Raw genomic sequence first — 24,008 nt, 5'->3', positions numbered from 1 at the left:
ATCCAGGGCTGAAAACTTTAGTGGTGCTGAATGGCATGAGAAAGAGAACCAAATGACTTCATGTGCTCGTTAGCACAAACATGAAGCATCAATGATCAAAAGTGCAACAACAAGGGAACCAAAGGTCTCAGAACTCAGGTAGAACATCGAAGAGAGGCAGTATGAAGGAAGAAAGTGTACACTCGACTCGAGTCAAGTACGAGACACTGAAGACGACCTTACTGTTGAGGTCGAAATACGTATCTGTCAAGGTACAATTAAGTGGTGGAATTAAATGGAATTGTACAAACTCGTCATGACAAGGGATCCAAAGAGTGTTTAATGGGTAGGGCCAGTCATCAGCAGAATATCCACCATAAAACCATGAACTCCTAAAAACTATATTTAGTTTAAACGTCTACAAAAATAACGGCTGCTATAAAAAAGGTCAATCCTAACTCCGGCAATGGGAACTCGTCTGGCGATAGTGATAGGTATCAGCATGTTATACGATCTGATTTTAAATTCAAGGCGAGCAGCGTGGCAATCGGTTGATTTACCACAGCTAAATCTAATCAAATCAAATTTTTGACGGCGTACTTAAGATAAACAAGTTTTAAATAACACAAATTGAAACCGATCGTACCCAGTTATTAAGAACACACAATGTCGACTATACACTCATACATACTAGTCGCTACCATATTGATCACACTCTCTGATATCCGCAGCGATCGCGTGAACGTCGGCTCCGGTGTGCTGGACTGCGTTCGCTTTCGGAGTGTATTTCAGCGGAAACATGTCTTTGGAACGGGATATTTTCACAACATGCTCTACTACCGTATTCTGGCGGTACATGAAAGCACCACCGTTCCCCGGAATTCGGCCTTCCGCATTGAACGAATCACGGAGTACGAGGAACCACTGTACTACATCAAGCTAATCAGTTCCCGTGAGTACGTCTTTGGCGGGTACATGTCAACGTCACCGGATACCAGCCGACTGCCGGTATTTTCCTATCACCACAAAGTGAACGCAACACGCAGTGATGACGGAGTTTGGGCCTTCGAAAAGGTTTACGTGAACCGAGTTTGGCAAGGAGCTTGGTACATTAAGAACGTGTATTACGATTACTACATGATCGCGTCCACCGAGCATGCCAATCCACCGCCGATGGCAATGAACGCGCGGTTCAAAACACTAAAACTAGATCGGAGACAGCAGGTTCCATTGACCAGTGAACACATGTTTTTTATTGAGGAATGTTGAAGAGGAAAATGTAGAAATAGTAAGATTAAAAAGGTTATAAAATCTGTATTCTGGCGTTTCATTGAAAATAGTAAGCCTTCAAATTATTACCTCTGAATTATGATAGCTCTACGCAGTAGTATGAGTCAGATTCATATGAGTCCGTTTCAAAACTGCTTTTAACTTTTTGTGGAAATTTCGTTGAACTTGCCGTTGAAATTCCTAAGAATTTCCTGTGGAATCCGTGTCCTATCAACAGGTTGATAGTATCGAAAGACTGAAAATTGGTTGACAACTAGTAGTATGATAGATAAATACTAAAATGCTGAAGTATGCTAAATAAATAGTTCCAAATTAACTAAATAAGGCGCAGTAGAAGTCGAAAGTAGGGTTTGCTTCAGTTCCGTGTGTGCTCATATTAGCCTGCTTCAAAAGTCCCTGGAAAGATTATCATCAGATTTATGTCGTAATTTAGAAACTGTTTAAAATTCAAACGATTTTTATGATTGGCATTACCAATATTAAGTTAAATTCGAGAAAACATAATAAAACGTGAACTGTCTACTCATAAAAATTCGCGAAAATCAAACAAAGAAATATAAGAATGCTTATTAATATATTAGCTATACTGCCCTAATACGCATATTTGTCCCATGTTTGCTGGGATTCGTATGTACATGGGACAGTTATGCGTATAACGGCAGTATAGGTTTCACAGGGTTTCACTATATGTACGATTGCAATTTTTATTTTCGACATCACTAAGTAATATATTATGTAAGGACTCATTGTACCCTAACATCGCGTCTCATAATGAAATGTGAATGTTCATCATTCGGAGTAAATATATTTATTTGCTATATTCTACAACTTCAACAATCTTCAATAAAAAACTGATGTTCAGTGGTAAGCTCCGGCTGGTATGTTCTATCCATCTTAAGCGTGTTGAAACTCGCCCCCGAGGCGCTCGGTGGTGGTTCGGAGTTTTTTGTCGACGCAATGAGGTACTGATTGAAATACGCATTCTTGATATACCAACTCCCTAGCCAGTTGTTGTTCTTGATGGCTTTCTCAAACAGCCAAACTCCTTCGTTTTCCTTAGTTGTGTTGGCTGAGTGCGCGTACGAAAACACCGGCACCCGACTAGCGTGCGTCGCCGTATCCAACGATCCTCCGTAAACGAACTCCTGAACGTTAATCATTCGGATGTAGTACAGGGGCTCTTTGAACGGTTTGATTTTCTCGATCCGAAATGCCGAATTGTGCGGCACAGTATGATGATTATATATAGCCATGAAGCGTTCCTTCCCATTGTATAAGAAACCCGTTCCGTAAATAAGCTTTTGCATGTTGGCGCTACGTATCCGCACGCAATCCAACGGTTCCGTATCGTACGTAGGGCGTTGGAGTTGACCGTCAACCCGAAGGGAGGCCAACATTGCAGATACAACAAACAGATACTGTAAAACCATTATGACGCGTTTGGAAACGATTTCAGCATCGACTGATATCTGGTTCCATATATAGCTACTGTAGAGGGTCATGCTTTGAAGTATTTCGAATTTGATTAACATCGCCGTTGATACGCATGTGTTACTGGAACAGCTAACAGTGATGCCATGCCAATATGAAGTTTGAATCGAATATCGAGTGTATTATCGAACATGAGCAGGGTTTATATAGAATTTGCCTTAATTTAATAATGATAGACAATTAACAATTTCAAAAGGTATTAATATCTCACAGCAAGTCATGAAAACAAGCTTATCGCAACCTGATACACCTGTACCACTGGTACCACTAGGTACAAGGTTTTTATTAATCTGTCAGCAAGCGAGTGGTCTTTGATATTGTCTTCGCATTTTTGAGACGGATCAGACATTCGCATTAAATGACCAGTCCATTGAAGTCTGCCGTATTTTATACAATTCACAATATTTTCTTCTTGGTATACATTTGAAACAGCCCGTGATTTTGCAACTTTTAGCGTCCACGCTTCATGTCCGTGAATAGCCACAGAATCTGAGTTTTATACATAATGAAGGCAATTACTTTTAAGGTAGATCTTTGGACCGAAGAATTATATCAACGTTTGCAATAATGTTGATAGAAGGGTATCAGCCACTGGTATAATGTTACGACTAGAGGGATTTTTGTTTTGTGATAATTTTTGTTATTTTGAAAACTAACCAGCCAACTTTATAACAAATTTTGAGAAAAATATATTAAGCTCGTTCAGTGGAATGTATTAAACCGTCTAAGACGAATTAAGTACTGTCCATTTAATTCCACCAGTTAATTTTCGTTATCTTTGCAGATACGTATTTCGACCACAACTGTGTGGTCGTCTTCAGTGTCTTGTACTTGACTCGACTTAGTCGAGTCAAGTACAAGACACTGAAGACGACCACACAGTTGTGGTCGAAATACGTATCTGCAAAGATAACGAAAATTAACTGGTGGAATTAAATGGACAGTACTTAATTCGTCTTAGACGGTTTAACAAATTTTGTTCAAATATTTCTCTGAAATAAATAGCTCTCCTTATTATAATGTTGCTATGCATTCTTGGTCGGGAATTGCCTACATTATGGATCAAAATTCAATACGCTACAAACGATGGTTTCATATCCATAATGTAGGGCAGCGGTTCTCTACCTAGAGTACATTTACCCCTGAGGATTCGCTGACCTCAGGGGGTACCTCGCACGAACATACGTAATTGCGGATGTTGCACTACAATATCAAAAAGTTATTGATAGAGTAATGATTTTTTTTTGAATTTTGAAACTTGTTGCGCATAATATACATTGTGACTCATATTGTGAGTCAAAGACCAATGAATTCTTTTCATTACAACCAGCAACACAATGTTTGAAGTAAATTCATTCTTAGAGCTATTTTGTGGTTTCCCAGAACTAGCGCCGGTGAACAGAAAATCAATAACTGAAGCTTGGGACTAGTTTTCTATTTTTATTGAGCATTTTCTGGAATTTACAAATTGTTTAACAGTAAAGAGCTTATGTATGGTCAACAGGAAAAGCAAATGTGTTAATGTCTCAATTTTTTCTAGACACCGAAAAATATCTACAAGACTGTCGTTCACATGTATTCAACTGGTGCAAGTTGTTAGAAAAACTCTGTAAGTATCTTCATCATTATTTCCTTTGTTTTGAGTATGCCTAAAATTCTAGAGTGCGTTTTCAATGACGGGTAACATAAGCATTTCATCATTAAATAAAATTAAAAATTAAATGAATTAAATAAAAAATCTCTAGAGAAGCGCACTATAGGGAAAGTGGTGGCCAAAAATCGAAAAAACTAAATAAAAAATCTTTGGAGAGGTGCACTATGGGGAAAGTGGTGGCCAAAATAAAAAAATATATTACTATGTCTGACACTCGATTATGCATATGCGCAACATGTGATAGATTTAGTTCGGAAAAGGTATTGGAGGGTAACCGCCCCTTTGGTGGGGTTTGATCCCACGAAACCAGTACGCCAGACAGGTGCTATAATTTCACTTACGGGGGAAATATTTACAAAACAATCAAAAAAATGATCAATGTTCCCCCGGATTACGGTACTGATGAAACCAAATTCCCAGCACCGGGCACCAGCCAAACTCTCGCAATACATTTTCAGAACTAACTCTCTCATATGTATTTTTGTACAAATGCCAACCAAGTACTGACCGTCCAGAAACCACGTGATCATGGGGGGAGGTGGGGGTTTGGAAAATGACCACGATAAGCCACATGGGGGGAGGGGGGGGTGTTGCTCTCGAACCACGTGGTTTTTTTACACGGAAAGCTTTTGGTGAATAACAATAGCGGTGTAGAAAATACAAATCATTAAAATTTAATGATTTAATCATTAAACGCAAAGCGCATCTTACGGCCGTTGCCCACGTAGCGTCTTTTCAACTCAGCGTTAAAAAAACGTAGGTGTGCATCGAGAAAAATCGGTAACGCAGCGTCGGTCGTAACGCCGATGCATATCTGCGTTATTCTACCATCTTAGCCTTAGATCCTATTTCCATAAAAAAATAAACGAAAAAACAGGTTGCGATTCAGTCTCAATTTCCACAAAAAAAAATTTGGGAAGGAAAAGTGGAAAAATATTTAAAAAAAATTCCGCCGCAAATGGTTTTTGGCATAACGCCGCCGACACTTTTGCATCAGCGGACTGCAGCTACAATTTTGAAAAATGTTCATGTTTTTAAAATATTCCAAGAAAAAATCCTAAGAAAAAAACATCTGAAGAATTTCTTGTGGATATTCAGGAAAAATCCAGTAAAGAAATTTCCTGTAAAAACTTTGACATTACTTCATACAATCCTGATAAAGTGCTGGCATTCAGAATGTTGAACAATTCCCTCTGAAAAATTTTGCTTGGAAATTTTGCTACAAATTGTTAATGAAAAAAACAAAACATCTCCAGTGTAAATTCCGATTTTTTTTTCTTAAAACTACGAAAAAAAACATGTGAATTCTGTCTGAAAATTCAAAACAGTCCAAAACAGTTCAAAAATTCAAAACATTATGGAAAAGGTACTATGCGAGTACATAAATCACAAATTTATGAAAGCAATGCCTTTGTCAAAAAACCAATTCGCTTATCAAAGTGGAAAATCTACGATCTCGGCACTACATACGGTAGTTCAAAAATCGAAAAAACACTTAATGCAAAAGAAATTGCTCTTGTAGCATTTCTTGATATTGAGGGCGCATTCGATAACGCTTCTTATTCGTCTATAGGGTCAGCAATGTTGAGGAGAAAATTCGACCCATGCATTGTTACCTGGGTACATGCTATGCTAGCTAATCGGAAAATCTCCTCTGAGCTTAGCGGTTCATACATCACTGTTAAAGCAACAAGGGGGTGTCCGCAAGGCGGAGTGCTTTCTCCTTTGTTGTGGTCACTGGTGGTGGATGAGCTTCTAGACAGCTTAGAGAGAAGAGGCTTCGAAGTGGTTGGATATGCTGATGACGTTGTCATTATTGTACGAGGCAAATTCGAAAGTGTTATCGTGGAAAGAATGCAATCTGCCTAAATCACACTTTTCCTGGTGTCAAAAGTATCAACTAGGCATAAATCCTACAAAACTTCCATTATCCCTTTCACCAAACGGAGAAAGGTACAACTGAAACCCCTTTTCTTGAATCAAACACAATTAGTTTATTCAAGTGAAGTAAAATATCTAGGTGTCATACTCGACGCAAAGCTTAATTGGAACTCTCATCTCCAATCAGTTGTGCAGAAAGGTGTCAATACACTTTGGGTTTGTTCACAATCCTTGGTAAAAGATGGGGCGTAAAACCAAGTATGATCATGTGGATATATAAAACCATTGTCCGTCCCAGGACAACTTACGCTTCCCTTGTCTGGTGGCCTAAAACTAATGAGGCTGCTGCAAGGGCTAAGCTCAACAAAATCCAACGCACCGCTTGCATAGCCATCACTGGTGCAGTTCGTAGTACACCCACTTTGGCCCTAGACGCAATGCTTCACCTGCCCCGGTTAGATCAATTCATAAAGCTGGAAGCGGAAAAAAGTGCTCTAAGGTTGTAAAACACTGCTGTCGGGAGACCTTACGGGTCACCTCAGCATATTAAATGAATTTGCCATAAATCCCGCAATAGGAATTTGTAGTGACTGGATGGAAACGGTAGTCAATTATGACTTACCTTACGATGTGTTCATTCCTTCCCGCCAGGAGTGGGAAGGAGGTGGACCAGCGTTCCAACAGGCTCTATAAATTTCTTCACAGATGGTTCGAAAATGAATAATCTGACAGGATCCGGAATCTATGGCCCTACAACAAAAATGTCTGTCCACTTAGGACAGTGGCCCACAGTATTTCAGGCGGAAATATATGCAATATTAGAATGCGTGTTATTATGCCTGAGGAGAAAGTATAGATTTGCAAAAATATGTATTTTCTCTGACAGCCAAGCGGCACTTAAGTCGCTTAATAACTACACTTGTAACTCAAAGCTAGTGTGGGAATGCATTCTGGCTTTGAAAAACTTATCCATACGCAATCGAGTCTACCTATATTGGATCCCAGGACATACGGGTCTAGAGGGAAACGAGATTGCTGATGAGCTAGCCAGGAATGGATCTAATGAAAGGTTCATTGGCCCTGAGCCCTTCTGCGGGATCTCAGACTGCTCTGTAAAAATGGAACTGAACAAATATATGGTCAGTCAAATCACATCAAACTGGAATGCACTTCCCCATGCGAGCCAATCCAAAAGGCTCGTAACGATTAACCCCAAGAAAACCCAACAACTATTAGGTCTCAACAAAAGGGATCTCAACATCTACACCGGTCTAATAACTGGACACTGCCCCTGCAGATACCATCTACAAAAGATCGGAGCAATCCAAACCTCAAATTGCCGCTTCTGTGACGAGGAGAGAGAAACATCAGAACACATCCTCTGCTATTGCAGTGCACTCACCCAACGTAGGTTCAAAGTTCTCAGCAAGCCCTTTTAGGGCCTGCTTACATATGGATCTTATCCCCCAAGGACGTGGTTGGCTTCATAAAGCTAGTCTCGCCAGAATGGGGAGTCACATACTGTAACTCAGGATCTCTATTCATCAATAATAGATGGTCTTGAGTTCAGTCGATACCAAGGTATCTCAGTGACAAACATGTTACTGAGATAACTTGCGTATTTCACAGCAAAAGGGTATATCACAATAGTCCTAAAATCTGGACGCAGTGATCTTCACCCGACAAACGAGGGAAAAAAAGGATGGCATATTTTCAAAGCTATATATAAAAGCGCATACTAAATCATATGGTCAGCTGCTTAGATTAATTCACCATTTTTACATTGAAACTTGCATTTTAATTGTGTATTTCATTCATCAACAAAAGCTACGGCCACGTCCTTACAAATCTGTGGGAAAAGATAACGCGTATTTTAGGTGATCTCTGAAATAAGAAAACGTTAACTGGCTTGTCAGTCTGACAGTATGGGAAGCAAGTGATGAGATGAGATTGTCATATTTAGCTATTAGACTTTTAATTCCAACCTTTTTCTGCTTTTGGTGCGTGGAATTGAGTGTAGAAAAACGGATGACGCATTACTATCCAGCAAATCTGATCCACTGAGAGTAGTATGTCCAGGAAACTGAAAGAGTTTTTTTCATGACTGCTACCAGCGATAGTAGTGCTCACTTATACTCACGAGCAGAAGATGCTCACTCACATGCATATTTTCACCGAGAAATTATTTTGCGGGAAAGAAAAAAAGTTATCGAATAGTTCAAAAGATCCGATAGTCGTGGGTGTTCCTATAGTTGCGGTAGTGTTATTTTAACAAAATCTACGTTGATGATATGGAAATGCTAATATTATCAATTTCCCACCTTATCGGCCGCGACGATTTGAAATCGTCGCAAAACAAATTGACGCCAAAATCGTCGCCAGCAGAAATGGCCATAAGATCTGTCAAATCAACTGTGAACAAAATTTTATATACTCAATAATCACATTATTTCCCAAAATTGAGCCCTGTTTTTAATGCAGATTGACATTGTTTTCTAATAAAACTAACATAATTTTAGAATAAAGATGTTGGCGACGATTTTGATAGTGCCTAAAAAATGGTCGGCGCGTTTTGTTACCAAGGAAACAGACAATATCATCTTCCAAACTTGGACGTACATGTTCATGATAGAATTAGAGGCGAAAGTATAGAATTGATAGTTCCGTTAGGATACGGCAGGCATGAAGAATGTTTTTATAGAAGTCGATTTGAAAGCGAGCGGAGGGCAATATTTGTGATGGCAAATATCACACGACCTTCCTTCTGCCAAGCTCCCGTATGAAGGGGGAGGGAAGAATATCAGTGTGGAAGCTGATATATCTCCACTGGCAAAAGGAAGGTGGTTTGACTTGCTCATATGCCATCGCGTGCGGAAGGATTTTCTATCGACGAGTACTGTCTCCAAATTTCTAATATGACATCAGCATTTAGTCGAATAGGATTTTTATTGCAACAGAACTGTGCAACAGAAAACAGAACTGTCGACGGTACAGCAGCAGTGCTTTTCTCTGCTTTGTTCTCTCCGAGGCAGCCAAGTTGGTTGCGACGAGACGGACGCAATGAGAAAACAGAACGGAATTTCTAAATAAATTGTTGAAAACTTCCACGAGAAATTATTCGAATTTCCCACCAAAAACAGTTTGAGTTTCCACAAAAAAATATTTGCAATTTTTTAAAAAAGCCTTTTTAATTTTCACGAAAATTTATTCGAATTTTTTAGGCAAGTGTGATCAAACCCATAATCCGATTTCTTCGATACAGATCAATAGTTTTCGGCAAAACTCAACACCCTGGGGCACTTTCAGTGCAAAAAATGTAAGCAGTACTCCACAATTGCTCTTCAAAGTACGTGGACATATGTAGTTTCTCAAACAAACGAAAAAAAAATCATACATTCCTGAACAAAAATTTTTTTTTTCGTTTTTTTTGCCAGAATACGTATTTTTGGCCGAGGATTCAGAATATATAAAAATCTCATTTTCGGTTCAATTATAGGTCAGATGCGTGACAGATTTGATCAGTGGCGTGCCCATGCAAAAGTGTCGGCGATGGTGGCGCACATCTCTAGGAGGAATTGAATTCAGCAGTAATTAAATTAATTGGCTTTGAGTTTTGATTTCAGGAGTTATGGACAGAAAATTAAATTTGATTTCGTTTCAATTTGATTTTTGTTTTGTTGGATTTTGTTCAGTTTGACATGTTTGAAATTCGAATTTTGCTGTAATGTTTATATGGAAATGGAATTGAATAGCTGAATTGCTTAATCGCATATGATGTTTTGTAAAATTTGGAAAAGTCTACGTAGACTTCATGGTAGAGGGTGGGGGGTTTCGGAAAAGTCTACGAAAGTCTACTAGGGGGGACGGGGGGGTTTGAAAAAGTGAAATTTCGGTCTACGTGGTTTGTGGACAGCCCCTTAAGACTTTCCAGTACCTCCAGAGCTACGGAAGGTCCCAAATACTCTTTGGATTCTATAGAGATATTCAGTGATGAACTTTATTATTAAAAAAAATCACTAATAAAGAAATTTAAAAAAAATTTAAAAATATAGGGATATTTTGTGAAATTTTGGGAAAACCATTACAAATTTTTCCCAAATTTTTTTAACATATTCCGGAGTTCACATTTTTTTGTATCCTCCTGATGCATCGAAGGTGTGCGAGTTCTAGATATCCTAATACCTGAATCTGATACACATTACAACATGATAACATCATCAAAATGTTCGAATTCATGAAAATTTATAATTTCATAATTTCCATGCTGGGTTTAGTTTGATTTTGAATCAGTTGAAATTGTCCATCTTCAAAATTGATCGGATTAACCATATGTTTTAGTTATATAAGTTTTTTTAATTTTTTTTGTACCTGCATATTCGAGTTTCAGACATAGTAGTTAATTTCCACTCCGGGTGGCTTAATACCCGGCATATAGGCAAATCACTTTGAATGAGTACCGAAAAAATGTCTTTCTTTTAATGATGTGTCTTGTATTCTACTTTATAGCCAGATAGTTCAAACCTAGATTCCCAAAATTTCAACTCTCTGTGATGAAAACTCATGGCGCCACAGACATCAGACTTAGGAAAATTGTGAAAATTGTAAAAAAAAAATGCAATTCAACGATTTTGATGATTTTTGAAATGCATTTAAAGGGTAGCCGACTCTGAATCCTGGAGATGACCTTGTTCCAAATACAGTTGGCAATACCGCACTAAGTCAACATAATATCCAAAGATTTATATCCTTTCGATCATAATTACTATGAATCTCCTCAAATTATTAATGTAGATAGGCTATAATAGTCATACAGAAGCTTTGGTAAATATCAATTTGTGCTGAAAAATGAGTAATTTGGGCTTCAAACCTTAAATTATGTAACTACAAAATTATAAGAAAATTAGCATTTCAACTAAACCATATTAAAATCCATATTTTAAGAACAATTGAGGTTGTCAAAATGCGTTTTTCAGTTGTATAGCCCTTTTACATTATTGTTAACCATCCCTCGTAATAATAATATGAATATAGGGCACTGCACGGACTGCTTTGTCTCTTTCTCGCTGCATAGAAATTAGAAAACAACAAGGCCAGTAAACGTCAAAATTTATGAGGAACGAAGGAGAAAGAGATGTTTCCGTGCAGTGCCCTATAATGCTCACTTAAGTAATAATCAACGTTGGCTGTCTTGCCCCACTTTTCCCTGTATCAAACGCAGGATAAAACAGACTAATACCTTTATCTTTTGAGTAGTAACACTTTGAAAATAGATAACTTATTTTTTATACAGTCCTTACCAGGGAATGTAAAATAACAACATTGCCAATGACAACAACATTGTCCTCTCTTGTATTGTAGATCCAGTTGAAAACCGAACTGAGCTCTCGCGACAATCGCATTTTCTCCCATTTCTGAATGTCGAAATAGTAAGAAATAGTCGGTTTCCGATGATGTTTTTGGAATCCAAAGGAGAAAGAGAAAATCTCTTACGTATTATCCATTCAGTGCAAAATCGAATTATAGCCGCTAACAAAGTTGGATTTTTTTCACAATCCAAACGTTAAACCTAACTTCGGAAGTGGTGCGCTGTTTTCATTTGGTGATGTGTTATACAGCGCACCACTTCCGAAATTAGGTTTAACGTATGGATTGTGAGAAAAATCCAATTTCGATAGCGGCTATAATTCGGTTTTCTACTGAATTTATAATATCATGTCTGTATACACTCCCGATAGGTAGCATACCGTGAGAGACGTTTTTCGGTAGCTGTTTTGATAATGAACTGATTCGGGGGGCAACAACAATAGAGGTAATAAACTATAGAGGACGCTTGTCGCTGTCGTCACTGGCGAAACATCTTTTGCTGGCGAGGATAGGGCACTAAATGTCAACAAAGGAAAAATCAGAACGTTTTGACAGATAGGTACCCATTAGAGGCCTGAATAAGAGAAACGCGGATAGAAAATATGACTCTGCCAACACTGCATTCAATCTTCTTCATCAAAGAACAACACATGAAAAGGAAGAAATGGTTTATGTAGATAAAATCTCACAATCCGCTATTTTATGTGACCACATCATATAACAATAGAATCCAATAAACAATGGAATTTCATTTCATAATCTATTAATGACTAGCATATATTATTGCAAACTAATGTAAAATACATTCAATTTAGTTTATTGAAAAATGGCATAAAATCGAATTTGGCCCTTTTCAGTATTTGAGCCTACATTTTGGCTGCTTGACAGGTCTCCTGCTCGATTGGCTGCAGTTTTTTGACGGTTCGATTGGCGGCACATACCTATCCGCGTTTCTCTTATTCAGGCCTCTAGTACCCATCATGTTTGGGGACGATAACAAAGGGAACCGCAGCGACAATCGTCCTCTATAGTTTATTACCTCTATTGCAACAACCCATGATAAATTTCTTTAATTAAGCCCCAATTGCGGGGGCACCGGTTCTGATGATGCATTTCAATTCGTTTTACACAGCTTTGCGTGTCGTGGCCACTGGCAGCACTGCCGATATCCCTCCGGCAATCCGGCTTTCACAACCATGGTATACCGCAAACGTCACCCGTCACTTTCGACAGCGGTCACTTTTGAATTACGAATGCGAGATAAAGGACATAACAGATGACAACAAACTAATGTCCTCAGAACGTGGATTCATCTCTCGAGAATATTTGATTATTATTATAAAATCCTACCAATTATTATTATTATACTTGCTTGAATTTGTGATTCCGTTAAAACTCAACTAATCTACGAATCACATCGTAAGTTTCATATCGCTAATTTCAACCGTAAATTCATTGATCCATTGTGCATATTTAGATAACCTCATAAGTGGGTAAACGAGATTCCTAGGAATTTGTTGTAGCAGTTAAGAGCATTTCTACCCCTCGGCAGACAAACTGGCCCTGTAAGTTAAGTTATGGAAGATTCGTCAGGATCATAATTCTTATGAACAAAACTGAATTCATTATAGACCTATCGCCTTCTTTAAGGATTGAATTAGTTGGACTTGAGAAGCTCAAGAGGCGACCAAATGTAAGTCAACCTAAAATTTGCTCATCTAATTCACACTAATAAACCTAATCAACAGCTTTAGATACGCAAAAACAAACCGGCGTTTCTATAAGGAGGTCCGAAAGAAACGAGTCTAACATTGCGAAAAAAAATATGGTCCCCAACATGAAATGTGCGAGAACAACGCGTTTTATCAAACCCCATTGGTTGGGGGTGCCTATCCGAATCAGATTTTTTCCAATTGATCAACCTGTAGAACTTGACCCTCATTATCAATACGCAGATGCGATCACTGTCAAGGCAATTATTTTGATAAATATAGTAACTTGGCTGTTTTTTGGTGGAGAGTCCAAGGTTTCAATATGATTCGGTTACAAAGGCAAAATGCACCTTATGAGCTGTTGCTAAACTTGCTTTGAACATTGCAAAGAAATGCTACCTGAATCAGCAGCACCGGTCATTATTTTCTGTTAAAAGATGGACAGAAAATTCATTTATTGTCAATAAATTATGAAATGATATGACATTTTTAGTTGAATATATGGAATTAATACAATCAAGATGAATACACCACTTGACTATAATAATGACTGATTCACTGAGACCAAGGTAAATAAAGTTCTTTCACTAACCTGTTCGTAGAAAATTTCCCCATCGGTCCAGCATGCAGAATAAAAAGCACTCGCTTCGCGAACTTCTCGTCATTCGGCGTCAGCTCCAGCACAGGTTTCCGAGCATCTCCTTTGAAAGGTACGAAGCGCATCTTAGAGGCCAAAGGATATTTGCACTGTCTTCCCAACGATTCCGCTAAATGGCATAGAAAATGTGCCCTCTTGTAGTGATACCTCATATTGAGGTAGTCATGCTTGCGGAAGCACTTGTCCGGGATTTCCAGAAGCAAATCCACCATCAGCGGCTTTCCATAGCTTGTGCCTAAACGAGTGGACCCAATCTGATGGACGATTCGTTGTTGGATAAATTTGAAATTTTCCTTGTCTAACAAGTGTTCACTGTTGGATGTTTCCAACGGGTAACTGATTCCTTCATAATCAAAATTGTTCAGCGATCGATCACTGACCGAATCTTTGACCGTCCGTAGAAACTTGCGAAAGTCTCCTAACCATTGCTCCACGTAATTCAATACCTTCACCTTCACCTTGACCTCATTGAGTATCTCCTCCACCTGCAGCCGAAACAGATTCGAGTGGTAGAAGTTTTCCGTTTCCTTCAAACGATTGATTTCCTCCACCGTAGGGGCTTTGTACAGCTGCTTCATGGCTTTAATCTTCTTCAGATGTTCCTCATCGTGACTATCGCTGGTAGATTTGCGCTTTCCTATCCGTTTAGATTCTTGCTTGCTTTCCACGATAGGCGCCCGCACAAAACGTCCACCACTTTCTTGGCCACTGTCGCTACCTTCTTGTTGCTGGAACTCGTTATTCCGCTCATCATCAGAGTACTCGTCCGTTCCGTTTTCGATCATTGAATCGTAATCATCGTTTTGTTCGAAGTTTGTGACCGATTCCCGTAATTTTTGTTTCTGTAATGTAATAAGCCATCTTATTTACATAATCATAAATAATTAAGATTTGTAACACTTACTTTAGCTGTTAACCTTTTCATTTTAGTTTTTGTAAGGATCCAAATTTACTTTTAAATTTTGTATTAAATTTTATTAAACGTTGAGTTGAAACTTCCCCGCACACGATCGAAGGCACCGAACTTTGCACATTGTTTTTGTTTTGTTCAGAGGTTATGTAGAACCCCATGGAAAAATATATGAACGAAAAATTTAATACGAGCATCATTAAGGTCCGATGCCCACGCAGCGGTTTAAAACTTGCACGTCGCGCCCAGAGTGAATGTAAATAAGAGTGGCGACACTGTCAGAATTGGAACAGAATTCATCTGTCATTCCCATACAAAATCGTGTTCCAAACGAGCAGGAGACCTGTCAAATGCAGCACATGTCGCCACTCTTAATTACATACACTCTGGTCGCGCCCATGCCCGATTCTCACGCGTACACCGTATATAGGGCCGATGCCCACGTAGCGTTTTTTCAAGCTGCGTGAACGCCGCGTCCACGCAAGTAGCAGTCGTGCACACGTTTACGTGTGCATTACTCCATTTGATGCTGGGTACCTTGCGTGATCGCGGCGTCCACGCAGCGTAAATAACCGCTACGTGGACATCGGCCCGTAATGCTACGTTTAGACAAAACAAGTGAATTGAGCAAGTCGCTTGAATCGAACGTGAACTAAACGTATAAACACAGACAAACAGACATAACACATTCAACATTAACTCATCAAATTCATCGTCGTTCAAACACTAACGACATCTGTTGATTTCAGTTAGTTGGGCAAATCACGAACCAGATGGCGGTAGTGAGCAAACGTCAAACTAGAACGAATCCGATGCGCGCGCCACGGGTGATCGATTGGCCAACTAATGATTATTCGAATTGACCAGTTAATTAGTGAACGATGTGAATTTGACGAGTGTTATGTCTGTTTGTCTGTGGTATAAACATTACTTAATTCAATTCACTTGAACGAAAAGAAAGTTGAACATGTTCATCTTTTGGCAAGTCAATTGAATTCAACTGAGATGTTCAACTCACCTGCCCTGTCAAAACGTAACATAAAAGATGTTACGTACCAACAGAAATAAGTTTTTATATATTTATTTTATAAGAAAATGGTTAAAATGTGGTCAGTGCTACTTCAAATCGAGTGTTTTTAAATAGCATAACCTTTGAGCCAAGCTTTGACCATCATGTATATAAATCAAGGGGCACGACACTTCCGCTTTTTTAGAAAAAATCATAAAAAACTAAACACTTTTTCAAATATCCTATCAAATTCGTCTTTCATCGCCTATCCTTTCATATCTGTTTCTAACCGTTCATATTTCTGATATTCCTTCTAAGCATATGTCAAAATTTGACAAATCAAGTCAGATATGACAAAGCAAAACGATGAGATGAAACGATGCAAAAGAGATACAAAACAAACATGATTTCTCGCTTAACTTTTCAAAAGGACCTAAATAACATTTTTTTCATGATTTAATTTGAATACTGCAATCAATAGCTTTCATGTTGTTCTGTTAATTGCGCTATTCAAATTAATTCATGAAAAAAATGTTACTTAGGTCCTTTTGAAAAGTTAAGCGAGATTTGTTTTCATGTTTGTTTTTGTTTTTGTGTATCTCTTTTGTATCGTTTCATCTCATCGTTTTGCTTTGTCATATCTGAGTTGATTGGTCAAATTTTGACATATGCTTGGAAGGAATATCAGAAATATAAACGGTTAGAAACAGATATGAAAGGATAGGCGATGAAAGTACACACTTAGACGAATTTGATAGGATATTTAAAAAAGTGTTTAGTTTTTTGGTGATTTTTTCTAAAAAAGCGGAAGTGTCGTGCCCCTTGTGTTAATTGAAGTCGTTATGATTTGTCATTCTATTTAAGCAAAATATAATGAGCTCTTACTCCCAAGGGGTGGGTCGCTGAGCACAATTAAATTTGTGTTCATTTTATTCTTTGTGACTATTGTGCCACAGCTTGTGCCACATTGTGCCATAAGTTGTGCTTCACCTTATGTATGACACTTTGTCATTTTGACAATCGGAAATTTCGGCAACACTTCCAAATGTCAACATCAAGCTGCCTCTTGCCTTGCCGCGATTGAAAAAAAAAACAACAAAATCATGTACATATGCGACCGAGCATGCGACGCGAATCTAATTAATGCAACGGAGGATCGTAAAACGCCGTGCACAGGTAGGCTCGATGAATTGATTTCAAGTATCTGGGGCTTAATCGGAAACTGGTGCTTGGGGAGAAGCTGGAGGATATGCCAGATGATATTTTCAAATGTCTTCACAGTCGTTTAAAAATGTCTTCAAATGTCTTCAATATTAAAATTATGAATATTAGCGAAAAATTTAAAATCCAATAGGTCTGTAAATTCAATCAAGTCCTTATTTTATTGATGTGGAATAATGTTTATTTTTTAATACTTAAATTGTTAGAATTTTAGAGAATATTTTTTAAATATAATTTAAATATTTATATTTAATTTAAAATTTTCACGAGATAGTGTATAACGAGTTTCGCTGAATTTTTATTGCGTCTGGTTCAAATTCCACTGGCTATTTTTACTGAACTTCCACGTGGAATTCTTCCAAATTATTTTTAAAGAATATCCTGTACGGATTCAAAATTTACCATGAGATTTTTGTAGGAACTTCCGGCTAAATTTCTGGAGCAACTTCCGGATAAATCCTTGATGGAGCTTCTTATTACTTATACTAATTTCTTCTGGATGGAGCTTCTAATAACTTCTAAAACTCCTGACGAAATTTCCTGAAGATTTCCTGTTGGAACATCCAAAGGATTTATTGAAGGAACTTAAAGGAGGAATTGCTGGAGGATTTTCAGGAGAAATTCTTGAAGAAACTTAAAAAGGAATTCTTGTAGGAACTTCAGAATACATTCCGGAGGGATTTTCTGGAGAAATTCCTGAAGGATTCTCCTGATGAATTTCTGAAGGATATTCCTTAGGAATTACTGAAGTATTTCCCGGTGTTCAGGAATTCCATCGGAAATTCCTTCAGTAATTCCTAAGAATATCCTTCAGAAATTCATCAAGAAAATCCTTCAGGAATTTCACCAGAAAATCCCTCTAGAATTTACCCTGAAGTTCCTACAGGAATTCCTTCTTGTTTAGAAATTTTTAAACAAACTTCCGGAGGAATCCTTGGAAGTAGTTCTGAATGAATTCTTAGAGGATCTTCTTGAGATATTGCTGCAGAAATTTCCGAAAGAAATTCTGGATTAAATAACAGAAAAATTCCATAGTATACTTCCGGAGGAATTCTTGGAGAAGCATTCGCCAACGTTCTTGGAGAATCTTCCAGAATAATTCCTGGAGAAACCTCCGGAGGATCCCTAAAGAAGCTTCCACGGGAATTCCTGGGTGAACTTTCGAAAGAATTTCTGGAAGAACTTCCGGAGGAATTGCTAAAAACAACTGCTGGAGGAGTTCGTGAAGGAACTACCGGAGGAATTATGGAGGATCTTCCTTCGGATATACTTTCGCTGGAATTCGTGGATGATCTTACGGAGGAGCTTTTAGAGGAAATTCCAATGGAATTCGTGGAGGATTTTGGGAAATCCCTGAAACTTCCGGACAAATTCGTTGAGGTATTTTAGGAGAAATTTCAGAAAGAATACCAGAACGATTTTTCTCAGAGAAAATAATAGAAGAATGACCAAAGATATTGATAGAAGAATTACCAAAGGAATTCAAGGAAGAATTTTACGAAAGCGTGTATCAAGTTTCCTCGGGATTTGTTTTAAGAACATTTTCGTGTAGTAATTTACCATGGAAGTTCTGAGAAATATTATTATTATTATCTTTATTTCAGAGGCTTTCAGCCCTAGGCTGGCTCACCTCTTTCCTGAGAAATATTTTTTTAACACCAAAACAATTTCAATTTCTTGTTGACATTTGTTAGAGTTTTCTATGGAAATTAATTGAGACAAAATTCTTGTGGAAATTGAAAAGGATTTTTTTGTGGGAGGTCATCGGAAATTCTTTTTATTTTACACGAAAAATTCTATTAAATTTTCACTGAAAATTCTTTTAAAAATTTACGGGAAATTCAAAGAGTTTCCCGACGGATATTTAGAGGAATGTGGAATGATGGAATGGAAATGCCGAAAAGATCAGATGAATTCAGAAGGAATTAAGAAAAAAAAATCAGCTCAACGGTTGAATAGATTAAATCTTTAGGTGAAGTATTTTCCAACTCTGCAACAGTTCTGATTGACATCAGTGCTGATCGTTGTATCTTTTAAACGTACACATGTATTGACTGTTAGTAAGGTGTCAAAATGTATAGTTAAACGACTCGCCGCGACCGTGTGTTTTAATGTTCGAATAAATTAAATTTATCTGTAAAACCTGCTCGTTTTCAATTATAACCGTAGAAAACCTACAAAATCTAGTCATAGAAGAATTCTGTCTATGTTTGCCGCATGTTAGATCGGTCATTGCGTTCCGATTTAATGGTCGAAATACCTTTTCACAGACACGCCAAAAAAGACGTCGCCGCCATGAGATCTAAAATGCATTACAGTTATCAATCGGCTAATGTGAATGTATTTTTATATTAAATATACATTTTGAGATTCTAAGCCCGAGACAAACACTATTATAACTTATGTAATATTTATTAAGTTTACATATAGAGGTAGCAGAATTTATAAGTAATAAAATTGTATTTTCTATTCGCTGGCTTATTGATTGTCTTCAAGTATCTTCAAATAAGTGTACAAGTCTTCACATATTTTGAAAAGTCTTCAAAATGTCTTCACAAAATAAATGTCTTCACGGAGATTCAAATGTCTTCAAATTGAAGACATGTCTTCAAATCTGGCATCTCTGAGCTGGACTGGATTGTAGCAGCGGTAACAAGTTGGTTCCGGATGAAAAGTACAACACGAGTGTTATTCTTCACATCCGAATAACAGGTTAATCGCTACTACAATCCGAGGAATTTAACAATAATGCGGTTCACTTCGCAGCATCCGGAATTTCGGAAGTTCGGTGGTGACAAATGTGATGATATTGTGTATCCGGAATAAATTTATGCCGCTTTTTATACCGAAGTTGGGTTTTTCTCCAGATACAGGCAACTTTCCCAACTTCGGAAGTAGTGCGCTGGATTCGCCTAAAGATGCGCTAAACAACGCATCAATTAGTTTGACAAATAAAACTTCGGAAGAAAGTTCGGTTCGGAAGTCCCGACTTCCGAATTCTAACTTGGTGCTACGCCGACAATAGGATATTTAGATGGAGCAAAAGTAGACATTCCGTTTGAGCGAGGGATTTGATTCAGGTTATATTTATTCTATGTCAAACAGTCATAAAGCTCGTCATTAGAACATCGCTTAAATCCGGTAAATTGATGAGTACTTCATTCATGCCAATGGGAATATGAATCAAGGAGCGTCCGATAGAAAGGAACGATTTTAATAATGTTTTGTATTCGAATATCACCAGTGCAGGGGTTTCAATTGAATTTTATGATAAAACTGCCGCTGCCGGAGAATATCTGTGTGATTTATATTTATATTTATCTACTATTATGAATCGATTTGTCATTCTCACGTCCGAATGCAACTCATCGAAACTTAATTGAAATGGGTTAATTTGCATATATTTTTTTGACTCCTCTTTAATAATTGTGATGATCGATCAATTTTGAGGTTATGAACAGAAGGAAAACAAACGTATATGGCGTCTCAGTATATGACGAATCGAACGTTATAGTGTGCGTGCGCCAAGGGGTGGGTCGCTGAGCACAATTAAATTTGTGTTCATTTTATTCTTTGTGACTATTGTGCCACAGCTTGTGCCACATTGTGCCATAAGTTGTGCCTCACCTTATGTATGACACTTTGTCATTTTGACAATCGGAAATTTCGGCAACACTTCCAAATGTCAACATCAAGCTGCCTCTTGCCTTGCCGCGATTGAAAAAAAAAACAACAAAATCATGAACATATGCGACCAAGCATGCGACGCGAATCTAATTAATGCAACGGAGGATCGTAAAACGCCGTGCACAGGTAGGCTCGATGAATTGATTTCAAGTATCTGGGGCTTAATCGGAAACTGGTGCTTGGGGAGAAGCTGGAGGGATATGCCAGACGATATTTTCAAATGTCTTCACAGTCGTTTAAAAATGTCTTCAAATGTCTTCAATATTAAAATTATGAATATTAGCGAAAAATTTCAAAATCCAATAGGTCTGTAAATTCAATCAAGTCCTTATTTTATTGATGTGGAATAATGTTTATTTTTTAATACTTAAATTGTTAGAATTTTAGAGAATATTTTTTAAATATAATTTAAATATTTATATTTAATTTAAAATTTTCACGAGATAGTGTATAACGAGTTTCGCTGAATTTTTATTGAGTCTGGTTCAAATTCCACTGGCTATTTTTACTGAACTTCCACGTGGAATTCTTCCAAATTATTTTTAAAGAATATCCTGTACGGATTCAAAATTTACCATGAGATTTTTTGTAGGAACTTCCGGCTAAATTTCTGGAGCAACTTCCGGATAAATCCTTGATGGAGCTTCTTATTACTTATACTAATTTCTTCTGGATGGAGCTTCTAATAACTTCTAAAACTCCTGACGAAATTTCCCGAAGATTTCCTGTTGGAACATCCAAAGGATTTATTGAAGGAACTTAAAGGAGGAATTGCTGGAGGATTTTCAGGAGAAATTCTTGAAGAAACTTAAAAAGGAATTCTTGTAGGAACTTCAGAATACATTCCGGAGGGATTTTCTGGAGAAATTCCTGAAGGATTCTCCTGATGAATTTCTGAAGGATATTCCTTAGGAATTACTGAAGTATTTCCCGGTGTTCAGGAATTCCATCGGAAATTCCTTCAGTAATTCCTAAGAATATCCTTCAGAAATTCATCAAGAAAATCCTTCAGGAATTTCACCAGAAAATCCCTCTAGAATTTACCCTGAAGTTCCTACAGGAATTCCTTCTTGTTTAGAAATTTTTAAACAAACTTCCGGAGGAATCCTTGGAAGTAGTTCTGAATGAATTCTTAGAGGATCTTCTTGAGATATTGCTGCAGAAATTTCCGAAAGAAATTCTGGATTAAATAACAGAAAAATTCCATAGTATACTTCCGGAGGAATTCTTGGAGAAGCATTCGCCAACGTTCTTGGAGAATCTTCCAGAATAATTCCTGGAGAAACCTCCGGAGGGATCCCTAAAGAAGCTTCCACGGGAATTCCTGGGGGAACTTTCGAAAGAATTTCTGGAAGAACTTCCGGAGGAATTCCTAAAAACAACTGCTGGAGGAGTTCGTGAAGGAACTACCGGAGGAATTATGGAGGATCTTCCTTCGGATATACTTTCGCTGGAATTCGTGGATGATCTTACGGAGGAGCTTTTAGAGGAAATTCCAATGGAATTCGTGGAGGATTTTTTGGGGAAATCCCTGAAACTTCCGGACAAATTCGTTGAGGTATTTTAGGAGAAATTTCAGAAAGAATACCAGAACGATTTTTCTCAGAGAAAATAATAGAAGAATGACCAAAGATATTTATAGAAGAATTACCAAAGGAATTCAAGGAAGAATTTTACGAAAGCGTGTATCAAGTTTCCTCGGGATTTGTTTTAAGAACATTTTCGTGTAGTAATTTACCATGGAAGTTCTGAGAAATATTATTATTATTATCTTTATTTCAGAGGCTTTCAGCCCTAGGCTGGCTCACCTCTTTCCTGAGAAATATTTTTTTAACACCAAAACAATTTCAATTTCTTGTTGACATTTGTTAGAGTTTTCTATGGAAATTAATTGAGACAAAATTCTTGTGGAAATTGAAAAGGATTTTTTTGTGGGAGTTCATCGGAAATTCTTTTTATTTTACACGAAAAATTCTATTAAATTTTCACTGAAAATTCTTTTAAAAATCCACGGGAAATTCAAAGAGTTTCCCGACGGATATTTAGAGGAATGTGGAATGATGGAATGGAAATGCCGAAAAGATCAGATGAATTCAGAAGGAATTTAGAAAAAAAAATCAGCTCAACGGTTGAATAGATTAAATCTGTAGGTGAAGTATTTTCCAACCCTGCAAGAGATCTGATTGACATCAGTGCTGATCGTTGTACCTTCTGAACGTACACATGTATTGACTGTTAGTAAGGTGTCAAAAATGTATAGTTAAACGACTCGCCGCGACCGCGTGTTTTAATGTTCGAATAAATTAAATTTATCTGTAAAACCTGCTCGTTTTCAATTATAACCGTAGAAAATCTACAAAATCTAGTCATAGAAGAATTCTGTCTATGTTCGCCGCATGTTAGATCGGTCATTGCGTTCCGATTTAATGGTCGAAATACCTTTTCACAGACACGCCAAAAAGACGTCGCCGCCATGAGATCTAAAATGCATTATAGTTATCAATCGGCTAATGTGAATGTATTTTTATATTAAATATATTGAGATTCTAAGCTCGAGACAAACACTATTATAACTTATGTAATATTTATTAAGTTTACATATAGAGGTAGCAGAATTTATAAGTAATAAAATTGTATTTTCTATTCGCTGGCTTATTGATTGTCTTCAAGTATCTTCAAATAAGTGTACAAGTCTTCACATATTTTGAAAAGTCTTCAAAATGTCTTCACAAAATAAATGTCTTCACGGAGATTCAAATGTCTTCAAATTGAAGACATGTCTTCAAATCTGGCATCTCTGAGCTGGACTGGATTGTAGCAGCGGTAACAAGTTGGTTCCGGATGAAAAGTACAACACGAGTGTTATTCTTCACATCCGAATAACGGGTTAATCGCTACTACAATCCGAGGAATTTAGCAATAATGCGGTTCACTTCGCAGCATCCGGAATTCCGGAAGTTCGGTGGTGACAAATGTGATGATATTGTGTATCCGGAATAAATTTATACCGCTTTTTATACCGAAGTTGGTTTTTTCTCCAGATACAGGCAACTTTCCCAACTTCGGAAGTAGTGCGCTGGATTCGCCTAAAGATGCGCTAAACAACGCATCAATTAGTTTGACAAATAAAACTTCGGAAGAAAGTTCGGTTC

At 37.6% G+C, this 24,008-nt stretch overlaps 1 protein-coding gene across 1 annotated transcript in view; it reads right to left on the bottom strand.

Moving 5' to 3' along the window:
* Positions 1-15,080, bottom strand: part of LOC134223659 (nucleolar protein 6) — a 29,311-nt gene extending 14,231 nt beyond the window's left edge. The window contains exons 1-2 of the mRNA XM_062702845.1: positions 14,934-15,080; positions 13,964-14,871 (exon numbers count right to left, since the gene is read on the bottom strand). Of these exons, the coding sequence (XP_062558829.1) occupies positions 13,964-14,871; positions 14,934-14,954 (929 nt within the window). The 5' untranslated portion in view covers positions 14,955-15,080. The remainder of the gene's footprint in view (positions 1-13,963; positions 14,872-14,933) is intronic.
* Between the last annotated feature and the right edge of the window lie 8,928 nt (positions 15,081-24,008).

This window comes from Armigeres subalbatus, chromosome 3, assembly GCF_024139115.2.
Source record: "Armigeres subalbatus isolate Guangzhou_Male chromosome 3, GZ_Asu_2, whole genome shotgun sequence".
NCBI classification, from domain to species: Eukaryota; Metazoa; Arthropoda; class Insecta; order Diptera; family Culicidae; genus Armigeres; species Armigeres subalbatus.
Note: the sequence above shows the minus strand (reverse complement) of the source record. Positions and strands in the feature narration are given on the sequence as shown.